The 18,031-nt window shown below is 51.9% G+C and overlaps 1 protein-coding gene across 1 annotated transcript; it reads left to right on the top strand.

Annotated features, from left to right (window-relative positions):
- The first annotated feature begins 7,181 nt into the window (after positions 1-7,181).
- On the top strand, positions 7,182-11,726 carry srp9 (signal recognition particle 9). Its single transcript, XM_085998086.1, has 3 exons — positions 7,182-7,735; positions 7,839-7,907; positions 11,213-11,726. The coding sequence occupies exons 1-3, from the start codon at positions 7,664-7,666 to the stop codon at positions 11,330-11,332; spliced, it is 261 nt and encodes an 86-aa protein (XP_085854212.1). The 5' UTR covers positions 7,182-7,663; the 3' UTR covers positions 11,333-11,726.
- Positions 11,727-18,031: the final 6,305 nt, after the last annotated feature.

The following is an 18,031-nucleotide window of genomic DNA, read 5'->3' as shown; positions in this document are numbered from 1 at the left end:
GAAGTCACCGCAAGGAAAATACGCAAAGGTACACAAGGTGGCCGAACAGGAGTCCGATTCAGACGCTAGCAGTAATGAACTGGCTAGCTTAAGCTGTAATGAACTGGCTAGCTTAAGAGTACTCAACGCTGGTAAGGGTGCAGACCTCCAGACAATTTGGGTCACTCTTCAGATAGAAGGAGTCCAAGTAAAACTGGAATTGGACACTGGATCGGCATTGACGGTCATAAATAAGAAAGATTACGGAAAGTTATTCCAACATATTCCCCTACAGGATACGGGGATTATATTGAAAACATACACGGGGCAAAGAGTGTACCCCATCGGGAAAATAGAGGTTGCAGTGGCCCACAAGGGCGAAGACAGTCAAATAATGGACTTATATGTGATATCTGAAGGAGGTCCTCCACTACTAGGACGGGAGTGGATTAGGAAAATGAATATGGACTGGCATTTCCTACAAACAATAACGAGTGAGAACTCGGTGAAGATAGTCGGCCCAGACTCTGGAACGGATGATGGTAAGCCCAACTCAGGTGCAAAAGACAAAGTTTCAGCACAGAATTCCACTGAGCAACAACAACATAGTTTAACTGTGGATTCTGAGTCTGGCAAGTCTACTGATGTGCCCATTTCTGAGGGACACCGGGCTCGAACTCAACTCCATTTCAAACTACAACAGCAATTAGAACAAATGCTTCGCCGTTTTGAGCAAGAGTTGAATGCAACGAAAGAGTTCTTTGATATAGAGTTGGAGAATCTGGAAAGACAACAGAAGCAGCTGATGGAGAAAATGGAGCAGGAGCACACAAAACGTCTGATGTCAGAGGAGTTAACGGTCAGCCAACTCCTGCATATGCTGAAGGACAGGACTCTGAAATGGGAAAAACTTGAACATGAACTTCAATATTCAAACGAAAGGGGTTCGGAGCTCTCAAAGGTTATTGGAAGAGCTGAGGTGGCAACACAGACTGAGATGACTGCAACAGAGCAGCCCTTGGATGCCAAAAGTACGCTGACTCACGTCAACGTAGAACAACAGACCGCTGAAACAGCTGCTCCGGTAGAGGGATTGCATAGTCCGATCAATCAATCTCCAAAGGAAGTTGAAGTATTAAAATCACAAATGAGGTCACTAGTAAACGACTTGCTGAAAGCCCAGAAAAAGCTGGATGCAGAGGTACACATGAAGAAGTCTCTTCAGGAAAGATGTCTGGATTTGGAACAAGAGCTGGCTAACGTCCAGCTAGGTATGGAGGAAATAGACGACCCTCTCACTGGTCTAGCTCAGGACGACACCGAATATTACGATGTCCTGTCCTGCCCAGCTTGTAACTTCGACTCCCAAAGTGCAGAAATCATGGAGGAGCACCAAAAGTCTACGGAACATCGGGAGAAGCTGGCTCTACGACGGAAACAGGAGGAAGAGAAGGAGGAACTGCGCATGCAGCTGGCAGCTGTGGCAGCTGACAATGGAGCCCAGAGAGTCTCCAAGAAGCAGAAAAGGAAAAGTAAAAACAGAAGATGACCCATCTGAACCATTATCACCTCTACCAGATCACACACGTGGTCCCTCCGAACGGAGCCAATTCAGTTCGGAAGTTCAAACTGTTAAATCCATGGAAGGACTATTGAATGAGTCACTCTAGCAACGTGAACCGACTACACCACAGAGATTGAATCTGTGAACTGTTTTTGACATGAAGTTATCTATGTATCTATGTTATTCTGTTATGTAAACCTGAAGTTATATATGTATATATGTTATTACGTTATGTTAAATGGGGAGATGACTGTAAAGCTAGGAAGGGAGGAATGTTGTGTATGTAATATGTGTGCTACTTTGAACCTATGGACAGGACTGCACTACTTGTTGGGCGTAGTGATACGCATTACCACTCCTGGCCATAGGGGTATAAATAGTACTGTGGGTACTGATTCCCCTCAGTTCCCGCCTGTGGGCATGAAGTAAAGACCTATGTGCAGTCCCTACCTCCAACCAGTAAAGGCCTGTTTGAGTTATACGTTTAAGTCTTTGTGTTAATTGTTCAATACAATACACATACTTAACAGGGGGGCATCCGACGGGTTCTGTGTCCCTGTGTGTGTTGTTTTTGTGTCATCAGGTTTTTGGACCTTAAGAGGTTTGTGTTGCCTGCTGAGTTCAATTTTCTGCCTTTCTACGGCCTCCATCGTTTTGTTTAGCTGAGTACGGAGTTCTTTGATCTCATTTCTTTGCTCCTCTACGATCTTTCTCAACTCGTGGATGGTGGACTCGTTTTCCGTTTTCAGCTGTTTGAGTTCCTCCTTCAAATTCTTGGCCTGTGTTTCCCTGTATTCGTTGAAATCGAGTTCTAGTTTGGACAGATTCTCCTTCGGCAGTTTGTTTGCGTTGAGAGGTGTGGGGGGGGGGTGGAGATGGTCAGGGAGGTGTTTGCCTCTGCTGGCCTCTCTTCTTCCTCCGCTTGGCTCTCTTCATCCTCTGTTCGGCTCTCTTTTGCCTCCTGTCCATTGGTCCTCTTTGTGTCTGCCTTAGTTTTCAACTGGGGGAATTCCTTTTCAAAGGAGTCCAGATTTTCTACATTCCCCTCTCAGTTCAGTTCAGTTCAGTTCAAATGCTTTATTGGCATGAAAGTTTACAGAGAACCATATTGCCAAAGCTTACATAGCAAAAAGGTACAGTTTTCCAACATTCTGTAGGTGTCAATCGATTTGACATTTGTTGGGTACATACAACATTACTTTTAAACAATATTAATTTTAAACAGTCTTTCTACTTCATTTGGTACGTTCAATATTAATTTTAAACAGTCTTACTTTTAAACAGTCCTCAGGTTGTGACATGTTGTTACATATTTGGCCCCAAGGTATGGTCTGTCTCCTTCTCCTAGGACTAATCTCAATTTTGACAGATCATCCAATTCCTTGAAATCTGGGGTTGTTTGGCTTAGCTTGTTGAATAATATGTTTCTTGATGTGTTGAATTTTTCGCATTTTAGGAGGAAATGCATTTCTGTTTCAACCTCGCCGGCCAGACATTGATCGCATATTCTATTCTCTCTAGGCTGCCAGGATTTCTTGTATCTGCCTTTTTCAATTTCCAGTTGGTGGTCGCTTAGTCTGTACCTGGTGAGGGTCTGTCTCTGTTTTGTGTCTCTGATGGTCGTGAGGTAGTCTGCCAGTTTATATTCTCTTTTTAGGGCCCGGTAACATTCTAATCTGCTTTGGCTTTCGGTTATTTTGTTCCAATGTTCCAGGTAGGTTTCTTTGCATTGTTTAATGATTTGGTTCACTCGGATTGGTGTTTGGACGGCTGTGTTGGTCTGGGGCTGGTCAGGGTCCGGCTGAGTACTTAGTTTCAGTAGCAGCTGACTCAGGGGACTCTTTTCTGGGTTTAGCTCTTGGGTCTGAAAGGCTTTGAAATGAAGGGTGTCTGGGGAGCTAGATTTGCTCTCTCTCTGGGAGCTCTCTCTCTCTGGGAGCTCTCTCTCTCTCTCTCTCTCTCTCTGGGAGCTCTCTCTCTCTCTCTCTGGGAGCTCTCTCTCTCTGGGAGCTCTCTCTCTCTCTCTGGGAGCTCTCTCTCTCTCTCTTTCTCTCTGGGAGCTCTCTCTCTCTCTGAGCTCTCTCTCTCTCTCTCTGGGAGCTCTCTCTCTCTCTGGGAGCTCTCTCTCTCCCTGGGATCTCTGGGAGCTCTCTCTCTCTCTCTCTGGGAGCTCTCTCTCTCTCTCTCTGGGAGCTTTCTCTCTCTCTGGGAGCTCTCTCTCTCTCTGGGAGCTCTCTCTCTCTCTCTCTGGGAGCTCTCCCTCTCGGAGCTCTCTCTCTCTGGGAGCTCTCTCTCTCTCTCTCTGGGAGCTCTCTCTCTCTCTCTGGGAAATGTAAGAAGTCACACAACACCAGGTTATAGTCCAACAGCTTTATTTGAAATCACAAGCTTTCGGAGCGCTGCTCCTTCTTCAGGTGAAGTGGAGAAATGCATCAAGACACAGCTTATATAGTCAGAGAATCATGTCAGATGTTTACAGGTAACCTTTCCAACTGCCATTTATCGCACCTCGGCAGAGAGATAATCACAGCAGTCAAAGGTGTGAATGGTGTCCAAACAGGTCAGTCAGGGAAACATTACATCAAAGAACAATGAGGTGGGGTCACAAGGGGTCAAATATTGCAGATGCTGGGGTCTGTATGAAAAACAAAAAAACAGACAAAAAACATCTTCATGCACAAGTTCGAGCAAGACTTCTTCGCTGCACAGGATCTCCAACCAACGCTATACACCAGATACATCGACGACATTTTCTTCCTGTGGACCCACGGCGAAGAATCACTGAAAAGACTACACGATAACATCAACAAGTTCCATCCCACCATCAAACTCACCATGGACTACTCCTCAGAATCAGTCTCATTCCTGGACACACGAATCTCCATCAAAGACGGACACCTCAGCACTTCACTCTACCGCAAGCCCACGGACAACCTCACGATGCTTCACTTCTCCAGCTTCCACCCTAACCACGTTAAAGAAGCCATCCCCTATGGACAAGCCCTGCGAATACACAGGATCTGCTGACAAGGAGGAACGCGATGGACACCTACAGACACTGAAAGACGCCCTTGTAAGAATGGGATATGACGCTCGACTCGTCGATCGACAGTTCCGACGGGCCACAGCGAAAAATCGCATAGACCTCCTCAGAAGACAAACACGGGACACAACCAACAGAGTACCCTTCGTCGTCCAGTACTTCCCCGGAGCGGAGAAACTACGCCATGTTCTTCGCAGCCTTCAACATGTCATCGATGACGACGAACACCTCGCTAAGGCCATCCCCACGCCTCCACTACTCGCTTTCAAACAGCCGCCTAACCTCAAACAGACCATCATTCGCAGCAAATTACCCAGCTTTCAGGAGAACAGCGACCACACCACACAACCCTGCCACAGCAACCTCTGCAAGACATGCCAGATCATCAACACAGATACCATCATCACACGTGAGGACACCACCCACCAGATACATGGTACATACTCATGTGACTCGGCCAACGTTGTCTACCTCATACGTTGCAGGAAAGGATGCCCCGGAGCATGGTACATCGGCGAGACCATGCAGACACTGCGACAACGGATGAATGGACACCGCGCAACAATCACCAGGCAGGAGTGTTCCCTCCCAGTCGGGGAACACTTCAGCAGTCAAGGACATTCAGCCTCCGATCTTCGGGTAAGCATTCTCCAAGGTGGCCTTCAAGACACACGACAACGCAAAATCGTCGAGCAGAAACTGATAGCCAAGTTCCGCACTCATGAGGACGGCCTCAACCGAGATCTTGGGTTCATGTCACGCTACATGTAACCCCACCTGATGCAGGGTCATCCAGACTCGAGTCGACATTGGCTTGTTCTCTCTACACAGATGCGGCCGGACCTGCTGTGATTTCCAGCCAAAAAAAATGTTTTTTGTCTGTTTTTTTGTTTTTCATACAGACCCCAGCATCTGCAATATTTGACCCCTTGTGACCCCACCTCATTGTTCTTTGATGCAATGTTTCCCTGACTGACCTGTTTGGACACCATTCACACCTTTGACTGCTGTGATTATCTCTCTGCCGAGGTGCGATAAATGGCAGTTGGAAAGGTTACCTGTAAACATCTGACATGATTCTCTGACTATATAAGCTGTGTCTTTATGCATTTCTCCACTTCACCTGAAGAAGGAGCAGCGCTCCGAAAGCTTGTGATTTCAAATAAAGCTGTTGGACTATAACCTGGTGTTGTGTGACTTCTTACATTTGTCCACCCCAGTCCAACTCCGGCATCTCCACACCATCTCTCGCTGGGAGTTCTCTCTCTCTCTGGGATCTCTCTCAATTCAATTCAATTCAATTCAATTCAAATTGCTTTATTGGCATGACAAGGTACATCTTATGTTGCCAAAGCACCGCAAAAACATTTATGGTTGAACACATAAACGCAGATCTATCCATACAGTGTATAAACAGATATATCCCTGTGTGTATAAATATACTCATATATGCATATAATCTTTTCTTAGGTTTAATGGTTGTCCTTCTGCTTGTGGCAAGCTGTAACATAGTTTGCCGCCAAAGTTACGCAATTTCTTTTTTCCCCTAATTGGTATGGGAGTTTTTGGTCGTCATTTAAATTTTTGAATTCAGGGCATATTTTTATGAATTTCGGGTAGAAATTCCCCCTTATGCCCTGATAGTTTCCACAAGCTGTGAGGAAGTGCATCTCTGTCTCCACCACTCCCTGACTGCAGTGAGAGCATATCCTGTCCTCTCTTGGCAGCCAGGTCTGCCTGTGTCTGCCTTTTTCGATGGCCAGGCTATGCTCACTAAGTCTGTACATAGTCAAGGTTTTACTCAATTTGCTATCTTTTACCGTGGTCAGGTATTCAGCCATGTTGTATTGTCTGTTTATGGCCAAGTAGCAATTGAGTTTGTTTTGGGTTTTTGTTGTTTCTGCCCAATAGGTCAGTTATTTTTCCTTTTGTTTAGTGACAATTCACAGAAACCCCACAGTGCAGATAGAGGCCATTTCGGCCCATCGAGCCTGCACCGACACATATCCCACCCGATCCCTGTAACCCCTACACCAACACATATCCCACCCTATCCCTGTAACCCCACGTATTTAATCCCCCTAACACTAAGGGTCAATTTATCATAGCCAATCAACCTAACCCGCACATCTTTGGACTGTGGGAGGAAACCGGAGCACCCGGAGAAAACCCACGCAAACACGGGGAGAATGTGCAAACTCTCTGTGCGAATTCTCTGTGCCACGATATCACTGTCCTGGAGCTGGTTATTATTAGTAGTGTTAGTAGTTACTTCACTAAGTCCCAGGACTAGTTGACTGAGGGGACTCTTCTTTATGATCATCTCTTGGCATTTCAGGGCTCTCTCTCTTTCTCCACACTCTCTGACTGTCCTGGGATTGGCTGTTTGCCGTTGGCCGGGTTGGTGTGTCCTGTACTCGGATAGGCTGTTCTCACAAACTGGATTCTGATTGTCGATTGGCTGTATCAGACTAGTCCGTATCTCAGTCGTTTATTGGCTGCTTCTCTGGAGCCGCTGCTTCCTAATTGGTTAATGATCCGGTGGTTTCGCATCCCGCTGTGTGATTGGTTGTTGCCTGGCGTGTGGTGGTCGCCATCTTGTGTTTATCGCTGATGCGGCGCCGAATGGACTGAGAGAGCGGGGCCCGGGGACAGTGAGAGAAAGAGAGCGAGGTCCGAGACTGAGGCCCGGGGACAGTGAGAGAGCGGGGCCCGAGACTGAGGCCCGGGGACAGTGAGAGAGCGGGGCCCGTGAGAGAGCGGGGCCCGAGACTGAGGCCCGGGGACAGTGAGAGAGCGGGGCACGAGACTGAGGCCCGGGGACAGTGAGAGAGCGGGGCCCGAGACTGAGGCCCGGGGACAGTGAGAGAGCGGGGCCCGAGACTGAGGCCCGGGGACAGTGAGAGAGCGGGGCCCGAGACTGAGGCCCGGGGACAGTGAGAGAGCGGGGCACGAGACTGAGGCCCGGGGACAGTGAGAGAGCGGGGCACGAGACTGAGGCCCGGGGACAGTGAGAGAGCGGGGCCCGAGACTGAGGCCCGGGAACAGTGAGAGAGCGGGGCCCGAGAGCGCGCACCATGACTTACATCCAGAACTGGGAGGAGTTCGTCAAAGCCGCTGAGAAACTCTGCCTGACCGAGGCCATGAAGGTACCGGTGGTGGGTTCCAGGGCCTGGGGTCCCCTCCCTTTCCCACCGCACCCCTCTCCCCGCACCCTCTGGCTGGCGCTCACTGTCCTTTGTTGTGTTCCAGGTGCGAGTTGTTATTAAGTATCGACACTGCGCTGGGCTTCTCTCCATGAAAGTGACCGACGACGTGGTGGTGAGTACACAGCGTGAGCAACGGGGTGGGTGGGTGAGTGAGGGGGTGGGTGACTGGTGCGGTGAGCGAGCGGGGTGGGTGACTGGTCCGGTGAGCGAGCGGGGTGGGTGACGGGTGCGGTGAGCGGGGTGGGTGACGGGTGCGGTGAGCGGGGTGGGTGACGGGTGCGGTGAGCGAGCGGGGTGGGTGACGGGTGCGGTGAGCGAGCGGGGTGGGTGACGGGTGCGGTGAGCGAGCGGGGTGGGTGACGGGTGCGGTGAGCGAGCGGGGTGGGTGACGGGTGCGGTGAGCGAGCGGGGTGGGTGACGGGTGCGGTGAGCGAGCGGGGTGGGTGACGCGAGCGGGGTGGGTGACGGGTGCGGTGAGCGAGCGGGGTGGGTGACGGGTGCGGTGAGCGAGCGGGGTGGGTGACTGGTGCGGTGAGCGAGCGGGGTGGGTGACGGGTGCGGTGCGCGAGCGGGGTGGGTGACGGGTGCGGTGAGCGAGCGGGGTGGGTGACGGGTGCGGTGAGCGAGCGGGGTGGGTGACGGGTGCGGTGAGCGAGCGGGGTGGGTGACGGGTGCGGTGAGCGAGCGGGGTGGGTGACGGGTGCGCGAGCGGGGTGGGTGACGGGTACGGTGAGCGAGCGGGGTGGGTGACGGGTGCGGTGGGCGAGCGGGGTGGGTGACGGGTGCGGTGCGCGAGCGGGGTGGGTGACGGGTGCGGTGAGCGAGCGGGGTGGGTGACGGGTGAGCGAGCGGGGTGGGTGACTGGTGCGGTGAGCGGGGTGGGTGACGGGTGCGGTGAGCGAGCGGGGTGGGTGACGGGTGCGGTGGGCGAGCGGGGTGGGTGACGGGTGCGGTGGGCGAGCGGGGTGGGTGACGGGTGCGGTGAGCGAGCGGGGTGGGTGACGGGTGCGGTGCGGCGAGCGGGGTGGGTGACGGGTGCGGTGCGGCGAGCGGGGTGGGTGACGGGTGCGGTGAGCGAGCGGGGTGGGTGCGGTGAGCGAGCGGGGTGGGTGACGGGTACGGTGAGGGGGCGGGTGCGGTGAGCGAGCGGGGCGGGTGACGGGTCCGGTGGGCGAGCGGGGCAGGTGACTGGTGCGGGGGGGCGAGCGGGGTGGGTGACTGGTGCGGGGGGGCGAGCGGGGCGGGTGCGGTGGGTGAGCGGGACGGGTGCGGGGAGGAGGGCGGGTGGCGGGTCCGGTGGGGTGGGTGGCGGGGGCGGGGAGGGGCGACGGACGGGGGAGGGGCGAGGGGCGGGGAGGGGCGACGGACGGGGGCGGGGAGGGGCGACGGACGGGGGCGGGGAGGGGCGACGGGCGGGGGCGGGGAGGGGCGACGGGCGGGGGTGGGGCGACGGACGGGGGGCGGGGTGGGGCGACGGACGGGGGGCGGGGAGGGGCGACGGGAGGGGGAGGGGCGACGGGAGGGGGAGGGGCGGCGGGGGCGGGGAGGGGCGACGGACGGGGGCGGGGCGACGGACGGGGGGAGGGGGGCGGGGAGGGGCGACGGGAGGGGGAGGGGCGGCGGGGAGGGGCGGCGGGTGCGGGGAGGGGCGACGGGTGCGGGGAGGGGGGGTCGGTGAGCGAGCGGGGAGGGGGGGTCGGTGAGCGAGCGGGGCGGGGGGGTTGGTGAGCGAGCAGGGCGGGTGACGGGTCTGGTGAGCGAGCGGGGTGGGAGACGGGTCCTGGTGCCAGGTTTCAGCTGTCACTGTGGGTGCCACTCAGTCTGGTTTTCTGGTGACTCGATGCCCAGGGTGTGGAATATTTCTCTGAAGGAGGAGCACACTGCAGGCTGGGGAGTGGCAACAGTCCGCTCGAGTATCCAGTGGCTCAGGACTGACAGCAGTGGAGTGGGCTCACCACTGAATTTGCCCTTCCTCTGGTCACCAGATGTCCACCTGAAGCTGAGCGTTTCCAAAGCTGCTGATCTGGTCTGAATCCAGAGAGCAGAGGGTGGGATTCTGGGAGTCACTGTCTCCACGTTACATAGGATTACATTGTATTTACAGCACAGAAACAGACCATTTGGCCCAACCAGTCCATGCCCACTCGAGCCTCCTCCCATCTTTCCTCATCTAAATCTATCAGCATAACCCTCTATTCCCTTCTCCCTCATATGCTTGTCTAGCCTCCCCTGAAATGCATCAATACTATTCATTTCAACCACTCCCTGTGGTAGCGAGTTCCACATTCTCACCACTCTCTGGGTAAAGAAGTTTCTCCTGAATTCCCTATTGGATTTCTTGGTGACTATCTTCTATTGATGGCCTCCAGTTATTCTCTTCCTCACAAGTGGAGACACTTTCTTTGTATCTACTCTTATCAAAACCTTTCATAATTTTAAAGACCTCTATTGGATCATCCCTCACCCAGCCTATTTTTCTTTTCCTGATGAGTATAATCTGACAGTTCTGGTATCATCCTTGTAAGTCTTTTTTGTGACCTCTCCAGTCCTTTTTTATAATATGGTGACCAGAAACTGCTCACAGTACTCCATGTAACCAAGATTCGATACAGGTTTAGCATAACTTCTCTACTTCTGAATGGTCATGTAATGGGGCAAGGTTTCACTAATGGAAGTGAGTTGGCCCACACTGTTGGGTGAGGGTGCAGTCTCCCTGGCTACACTCAGTGAGCAGTGAACTCTGCCTCAATGATATCAGATGGCCAGGAGTGGCCCAGTGTTCGAGAAGTTAGGTTAAACTTATACAGAACCTTGGTTAGACCACACTTGGAGTACTGTGCACAGTTCTGGTCCCCATATTATAATAAGGATAGAGGCACCAGAGAGGGTGCAAAAAAGATTCGCAAGGATAATACCAGAACTGAGAGGTTATACAGGCTGGGGCTCTTTTCTCTAGAATAGAGAAAGCTGAGGGGTGACCTGATAGAGGTGTTTAAGATTATGAAAGGGTTTGATCGGGTAGATGTAGAGAAGATGTTTCCACTTGTGGGGAGACCAGAACTAGGGGCCAAGATCGTCACGAATAAATCAACAGGGAATTCAGGAGAAACTTCTTTACCCAGAGAGTGGTGAGAATGGGGAACTCGCTACCACAGGGAGTGGTTGAGGCGACTAGCATAGATACATTTAAGGGGAAGCTAGATAAATGCATGTGGGAGATAGGAATAGAAGGATATGCTGATAGGGTGAGGTGAAGTAGGGTGGGAGGAGGCTGATGTGCAGCAGTTGGGCTGAATGGCCTGTTTCTGTGCTGTACACTCGATGTACTGGGCCCATGTGCATTGTTGATGGTGTTACAGCTCTGAGGGGTATACTCGTTTCACTTTCTCTCTCTCTCTCTCCTCCCCCCGCCCCCAGTGCCTGCAGTACAAGACGGACCAAGCTCAGGATGTCAAGAAGTTTGAGAAATTCCAGAACCAGTTGATGCGTCTCATGGTTTCCCGAGAATCTCGCAGCAACCTGATGGAGATGGAATAAAGATCAGGATTTGCTGCCAATCCCTCTTTTGGGAGGGAACTAAAAGGACCGTTTCTTGTGCGAATGGTGGGGGGGAGGGGAGGAGGGAGTGAATGTCATGGAGATCGTATTCCGACAGTGGAGGCTGGATGTTGAGCTTCCCCGAGGAGGCTGCAGTGGGAAGCATGTGTTTATTGGAACTCGCCACAAACTCCTGCAAGTGGACGGGACGCGACGCGAGTGTTTCAACCGGCAGGACTGAGGCCTCTGTGAATCCTGGTCCTGTATTGTGTTACGTATCTGCAGTCAAGGCAAAGTCCTTTTCCTTTACATAATCCTTGTGGGTTTGAGAATCCTGTGGGGAGCTGCCAGTTTGTGCAGGAGCTGGGTGCTAAAATAAATGATCCTTGGCTGAGTCTGCCTCATCTTTCGTTCTCTTCTCTTGCTGTCTCTCTGCTCCACAAACTGCCCTGCTGGTGAATGGCCGATGGGCCTCACTCACTCAGCATCACTCTCCCGTGTCAGCTGTTTCTCATTAGGGAGTGTCGGCTTGGCTCAGTTGGTACTGCGCCTTCCTTGCGGTTCGAGCTGGCCAGAACTGGGAGTGCTACACCCTGTTTACGGGCCGTTAGATTTTTGGGCTGCTAGATATTATGGTCTGGTTCAGTGTAAGCGGACCCTGTTTCCCCAGGGATCTGGTGTCTGCCTTTACCTTCCCAGTAACAAGGTGAATGGTAACATGACCCAGGGGTCGGACGGAGAACTCTTACCACAGATCTGGCTCCTCGTCTGTGACATGGATTGAATACATTGTGTTGGGCCGAGACTCCCGTTAAACTAACAGACAATTTATTGAACACTAGGTAAATGAAGAGTGTTCAGCGTAATATATTCACAAACTTTTATGTTCTCTATGATCCAACAAGACGTTTGTGAACTATAGCACGACATTAATTTAAACCTTTAAGTGCTCACTTGTCATGTGGTGAAACACCAGCAGAGAATTGTTATAGTTCAGTATCACCAGCAGGACCTGGTGTACATCCCTGAACTGCCTGTTACTGGCTCTACCGACGGCTATAGCCCGGTATCGCCAGCAGGACCTGGTGTACGTCCCTGAACTGCCTGTTACTGGCTCTACCGACGGCTATAGCCCGGTATCGCCAGCAGGACCTGGTGTACGTCCCTGAACTGCCTGTAACTGGCTCTACCGACGGCTACAGCCCGGTATCGCCAGCAGGACCTGGTCTACGTCCCTGAACTGCCTGTTACTGGTTCTACCGACGGCTGTAGCCCGGTATCGCCAGCAGGACCTGGTGTACGTCCCTGAACTGCCTGTTACTGGTTCTACCGACGGCTATAGCCCGGTATCGCCAGCAGGACCTGGTGTACGTCCCTGAACTGCCTGTTACTGGCTCTACCGACAGCTATAGCCCGGTATCGCCAGCAGGACCTGGTGTACGTCCCTGAACTGCCTGTAACTGGCTCTACCGACAGATATAGCCTGGTATCGCCAGCAGGACCTGGTGTACGTCCCTGAACTGCCTGTTACTGGCTCTACCGACAGATATAGCCCGGTATCGCCAGCAGGACCTGGTGTACGTCCCTGAACTGCCTGTAACTGGCTCTACCGACAGATATAGCCCGGTATCGCCAGCAGGACCTGGTGTACGTCCCTGAACTGCCTGTTACTGGCTCTACCGACAAGATATAGCCCGGTATCGCCAGCAGGACCTGGTGTACGTCCCTGAACTGCCTGGTACTGGCTCTACCGACAGCTGTAGCCAGGTATCGCCAGCAGGACCTGGTGTACGTCCCTGAACTGCCTCTTACTGGTTCTACCGACAGATATAGCCCTGTATCGCAAGCAGGACCTGGTGTACGTCCCTGAACTGCCTGTTACTGGCTCTACCGACCGATATAGCCCGGTATCGCTAGCAGGACCTGGTGTATGTCCCTGAACTGCCTGTTATTGGCTCTGCTGACATCTATACTTATCATAAAGGGAGTGCAGCGAATGTTCACCAGACTGATTCCTGGGATGGCAGGATTGTTGTATGAGGAGAGATTGGGCCGACTGGACCTGTATTGACCAGAGTTTAGAAGAATGCGAGGGGATCTCATTGAAATGTATAAAACTCTTGACAGGGCTAGACAGACTGGATGCAGGGAGGATGTTTCCCCTGGCTGGGGGCTCTAGAACGAGGGGTCACAGTCTCAGGATACGGGGTAGGACATTTAGGACTGAGATGAGAAATTTCTTCACTCAGGGTGGTGAACCTGTGGAATTCTCTACCACAAAAGGCTGTGGAGGCCAAGTCACTGAATATATTTAAGAAGGAGATAGATTTCTGGACACAAAAGTCATCATAGAAACATAGAAGATAGGAGCAGGAGTAGGCCATTCGGCCCTTCGAGCCTGCTCCGCCATTCAATGAGATCATGGCTGATCATCCAAATTCAGTACCCTGTCCCTGCCTTCTCCCCATATCCCTTGATCCCTTTAGCCTCAAGAAATATATCCAACTCTTTCTTGAATATATTTAATGAACTGGCCTCCACTGCCCTCTGTGGCAGAGAATTCCACAGGTTTACCACTCTCTGGGTGAAGAAATTCCTCCTCATTTCAGTCCTAAATGGCTTACCCCTTATCCTCAGACTATGACCCCTGGTTCTGGACTCCCTGGCCATCCGAAACATCCTTCCTGCATCTAGTCTGTCCAGACCTGACAGAATTTTATAGGTTTTGATGAGATCCCCTCTCAATCTTCTAAACTCCAGTGAGTATAAGCCCAATCGACACAATCTCTCCTCATATGTCATTCCTGCCATCCCAGGTATTAGCCTGGTGAATCTTCGCTGCACTCCCTCCCTGGCAAGAACGTCCTTAGGTAAGGTGACCAAAACTGCACACAATACTCAAGGGGCGGTCTTACCCAAGGCCCTGTACAACTGTAGCAAGACATCCTTGTTCCTGTACTCGAAGCCTCTTGCTACGATGGCCAACATATCATTTGCCGCCTTAACCGCCTGCTGCACCTGCATGCTTACCTTCAGCGACTGGTGCACAATAACACCTAGGTCTCTGCACTTCCCCTTCTCCCAATCTATTGCCATTCAAATAATAATCTGCCTTCCTGTTTTTGCCACCAAAGTGGATAACCTCACATTTATCCACATTATAGTGCATTTGCCATGTTTCTGCCTGTAATGAAATCTGTTTGTCTTGATCCTGTATTTGTTTTGCACTCATGTATATTACCCTCCCGCACTGTGTATAGTTTCACTTCCTCTTTCCCGACTAACCTGGGAGGTTCCAGGTCTTGGCTCTTGGCTCCGCCCCTGACTTCTCTTACATAAAGATCCCAGGATCTGTATGACTCATTCCTGTGAACCAGTTGGCGTGTTGAGATGTTATCTCTGATCTTAGTGATTAAAAGCCAACTTGTTTAAGTCTATAACTTCTAGTTTTGTGGTTATTGAAGGCCCATCAATTTTAATCACTAAAGAATACTAGGATGGATCGACTCCTAAAACCAGAGCGTCTGGACTTGGATCCACATTCTGCTGAAGCATCAAATCAATTTGGACACTGGCTCAAATACTTCGAACTCTTCACGGGGGCCTCATCTGCTAGCGAGGTAGATAAACTGAGTCTACTGACTACTCGCGTAAGTCATCAGATTTATTCGTTCATCCGGGACGCCACCTCTTACACGGAGGCCATCACTATCCTGAAGGCCCAATACCAGAGGCCGGTAAACGAAGTGTACGCCAGACATCTGCTGGCTACACGCAGGCAGCGACCAGAGGAATCAATGGACGATTTCTTACAGGGCCTAAAGGACCTGGTCCGGGACTGTAACTGCAAAGCCGTGACGGCCAACGCATACTCTGACGAATTGGTTCGCGATTCCTTCATCACGGGCCTCAAATCGAATTATATCCGGCAGAGACTGCTGGAGAAGGAGGTCCTGGACTTAAAAAAGGCAGTGGCCACTGCGCGATCGCTGGACGTGGCCCAGAGAAACTCTGACTCTTATTCTTCCGGCCATGCGGCCCTCAACGCCTCGTGCGCGCCGAGGGGGCCGCCATCTTGGAATCAGCCATCTTCCCCATCCAGGTCTCAGACCAGCTCTATGCCGCCGGAGTCCCCACACAGAAGTTCACCCAGGAGTCCTACTACAGCGGCAATGTCTCGAGGCCCGAAATGCTACTTCTGCAGCCAGGCCAAGCACCCCAGACAACGATGCCCAGCGAAGGACGCTACATGCTTCAAATGTAAGAAAAAGAGGCATTTTAGCAAAGTCTGCGGGGGGAATCCGATTTCCAACTCCGTCACCGCCTCGTGCGTGCTGTGTGGGCCGCCATCTTGGGATCCACCATCTTTTCCCGACTCAACGGCCGCCCAGGGCCCAACAGTGGCTTCGATCACGGTGGATCAATCCAGGCCACACCCGTTGACAAAATCCATGATGGACATACAGGTAAATGGGAATTTAACGAAATGTTTAATTGACTGTGGGAGTACCGAGAGTTTTATCCACCCTAGCCTGGTACGGCGGCACTCATTAACGGTAACCCCTACACGGAGCAGAATTGCTATGGCTGCTAAGCCCCACACTTCGGACATTTTGGGCTACTGTGTGGTAACACTGACTGTAAAAGGCACGGACTACAAGGATTTTAAACTCCTCGTGATGCCAGAACTCTGTGTTAATGTAATCTTGGGCCTGGACTTCCAGTGCCACCACGAAAGTGTCACGCTAGCATATGGCGGGTCCCAGCCGCCACTCACAGTCTGTGGCCTATCAACCTTAAAAATCAGCCCGCCCTCTTTATTCGCTAATCTCGCTCCGAACTGTAGGCCCATAGCGACCAAAAGTAGATGGTACAGTCTGGAAGACAGACACTTTATCAAGGCGGAAGTGGACAGACTCCTGCGGGAAGGCATTATTGAATGCAGTACCAGCCCGTGGCGTGCCCGAGTAGTCATAGTTAAAAATAGCGAAAAGAAACGGATGGTAATTGACTACAGCCAGACTGTTAATATTTATACCCAGCTGGACGCCTACCCTTTACCCCGCATATCAGAAATGGTCCACCAGATTGCGCAATACCGAGTCTTCTCGACTATCGACCTCAAATCCGCGTATCACCAGCTCCCCATTAGAACGGAGGACCACCCATACACCGCCTTCGAGGCGAACGGGCGCCTCTACCATTTTCTCAGAGTGCCCTTCGGGGTAACAAATGGGGTCTCGGTCTTCCAACGTGAGATGGACCGCATGATTGACGAGAATAAACTACAAGCTACCTACCCCTATCTGGACAATGTCACTATCTGCGGGCACAACCAGCAAGACCACGATCTAAATCTTGCGAGATTTTTAAAAACTGCCCTAAAGCTGAATCTAACCTACAACGAAGACAAATGTGTCTTCAACACAACCCGTCTCTGTATCCTTGGCTGTGTGGTGGAAGATGGGGTAATTGGACCGGACCCTGACTGATTACGCCCCCTAAAGGAACTGCCCCTGCCACACAATCCCAAAGCTTTAAAAAGGTGCCTGGGATTTTTTTCGTATTATGCCCAATGGGTGCCCAATTACTCTGATAAGGCCCGACCCCTCATTAAATTGACGTCCTTCCCACTATCAGCTGAAGCTCGGGAGGCTTTCACCAGTATTAAACAGGACATTGAAAGGGCTGCAGTGTGTGCAGTGGACGAATGCATTCCCTTTCAAGTCAAAAGCGATGCGTCAGACTTTGCCTTAGCTGCGACCCTCAATCAGGCTGGGAGACCTGTGGCCTTCTTCTCCCGAACCCTTCAGGGACCTGAAATCAGGCACTCTTCTGTCGAGAAGGAGGTACAGGCTATAGTGGAGGCAGTGCTGCACTGGAGACACTACCTAGCCGGCAAACGTTTCACCCTGCTCACCGACCAGCGGTCGGTGGCTTTCATGTTTAATAACAAACAAAGGGGGGAAATCAAGAATGACAAAATACTCAGGTGGAGGATCGAACTATCCACATTCGACTATGATATTATGTACAGGCCGGGAGCCCTTAATGAACCCCCAGACACCCTATCGCGGGGAATGTGTGCCAGCATTCATACGGACAAATTACAGGGTCTCCACAACGACCTCTGTCACCCAGGGGTCACCCGACTATATCATTTTATAAAGTCCCGCAATCTGCCCCACTCCATCGAGGAGGTCAGGGCAATGACCAGAGCCTGCCGCATCTGTGCGGAATGCAAGCCTCGTTTCTACAGGCCTGACCATGCACACCTTATCAAAGCCACACGGCCATTCGAGCGCCTAAGTCTGCCGTAACGTATACTTCCTCAATATCATTGATGAATATTCCCGCTTCCCCTTTGCCATTGCCTGCCCAGACATGACCAGTGCCACGGTCATCAAGTGTCTCTGTAATCTATTCTGCATGTTTGGCATGCCGAACTACATACACGGCGATAGGGGGACGTCGTTCATGAGTGACGAGCTGCGCCAGTTCTTGCTCTCAAAGGGGATAGCCACTAGCAGAACCACTAGCTACAACCCCCGGGGTAATGGGCAAGTGGAAAGGGAGAATGCTACTGTTTGGAAGGCTGTCACGTTAGCCTTAAAGTCAAAAGGCCTTCCGACCTCACGCTGGCAGGAAGTCCTCCCAGACGTGCTCCACTCCATAAGGTCTCTGTTATGTACTGCCACT

This window comes from Somniosus microcephalus, chromosome 9 (assembly GCF_052327205.1).
Source record: "Somniosus microcephalus isolate GS21.2 chromosome 9, FLI_Smic_1.0, whole genome shotgun sequence".
NCBI lineage: Eukaryota > Metazoa > Chordata > Chondrichthyes > Squaliformes > Somniosidae > Somniosus > Somniosus microcephalus.
This window is presented reverse-complemented; position numbering and strand designations above follow the sequence as displayed.

Coding starts and splice junctions, on each gene's coding strand:
- srp9 (XM_085998086.1), top strand. CDS start 7,664: ATGACTTACATCCAGAACTGGGAGGAGTTCGTCAAAGCCGCTGAGAAA. Junction 7,736..7,838: donor GCCTGACCGAGGCCATGAAG/GTACCGGTGGTG, acceptor GTTGTGTTCCAG/GTGCGAGTTGTTATTAAGTA. Junction 7,908..11,212: donor AAGTGACCGACGACGTGGTG/GTGAGTACACAG, acceptor CCCCGCCCCCAG/TGCCTGCAGTACAAGACGGA.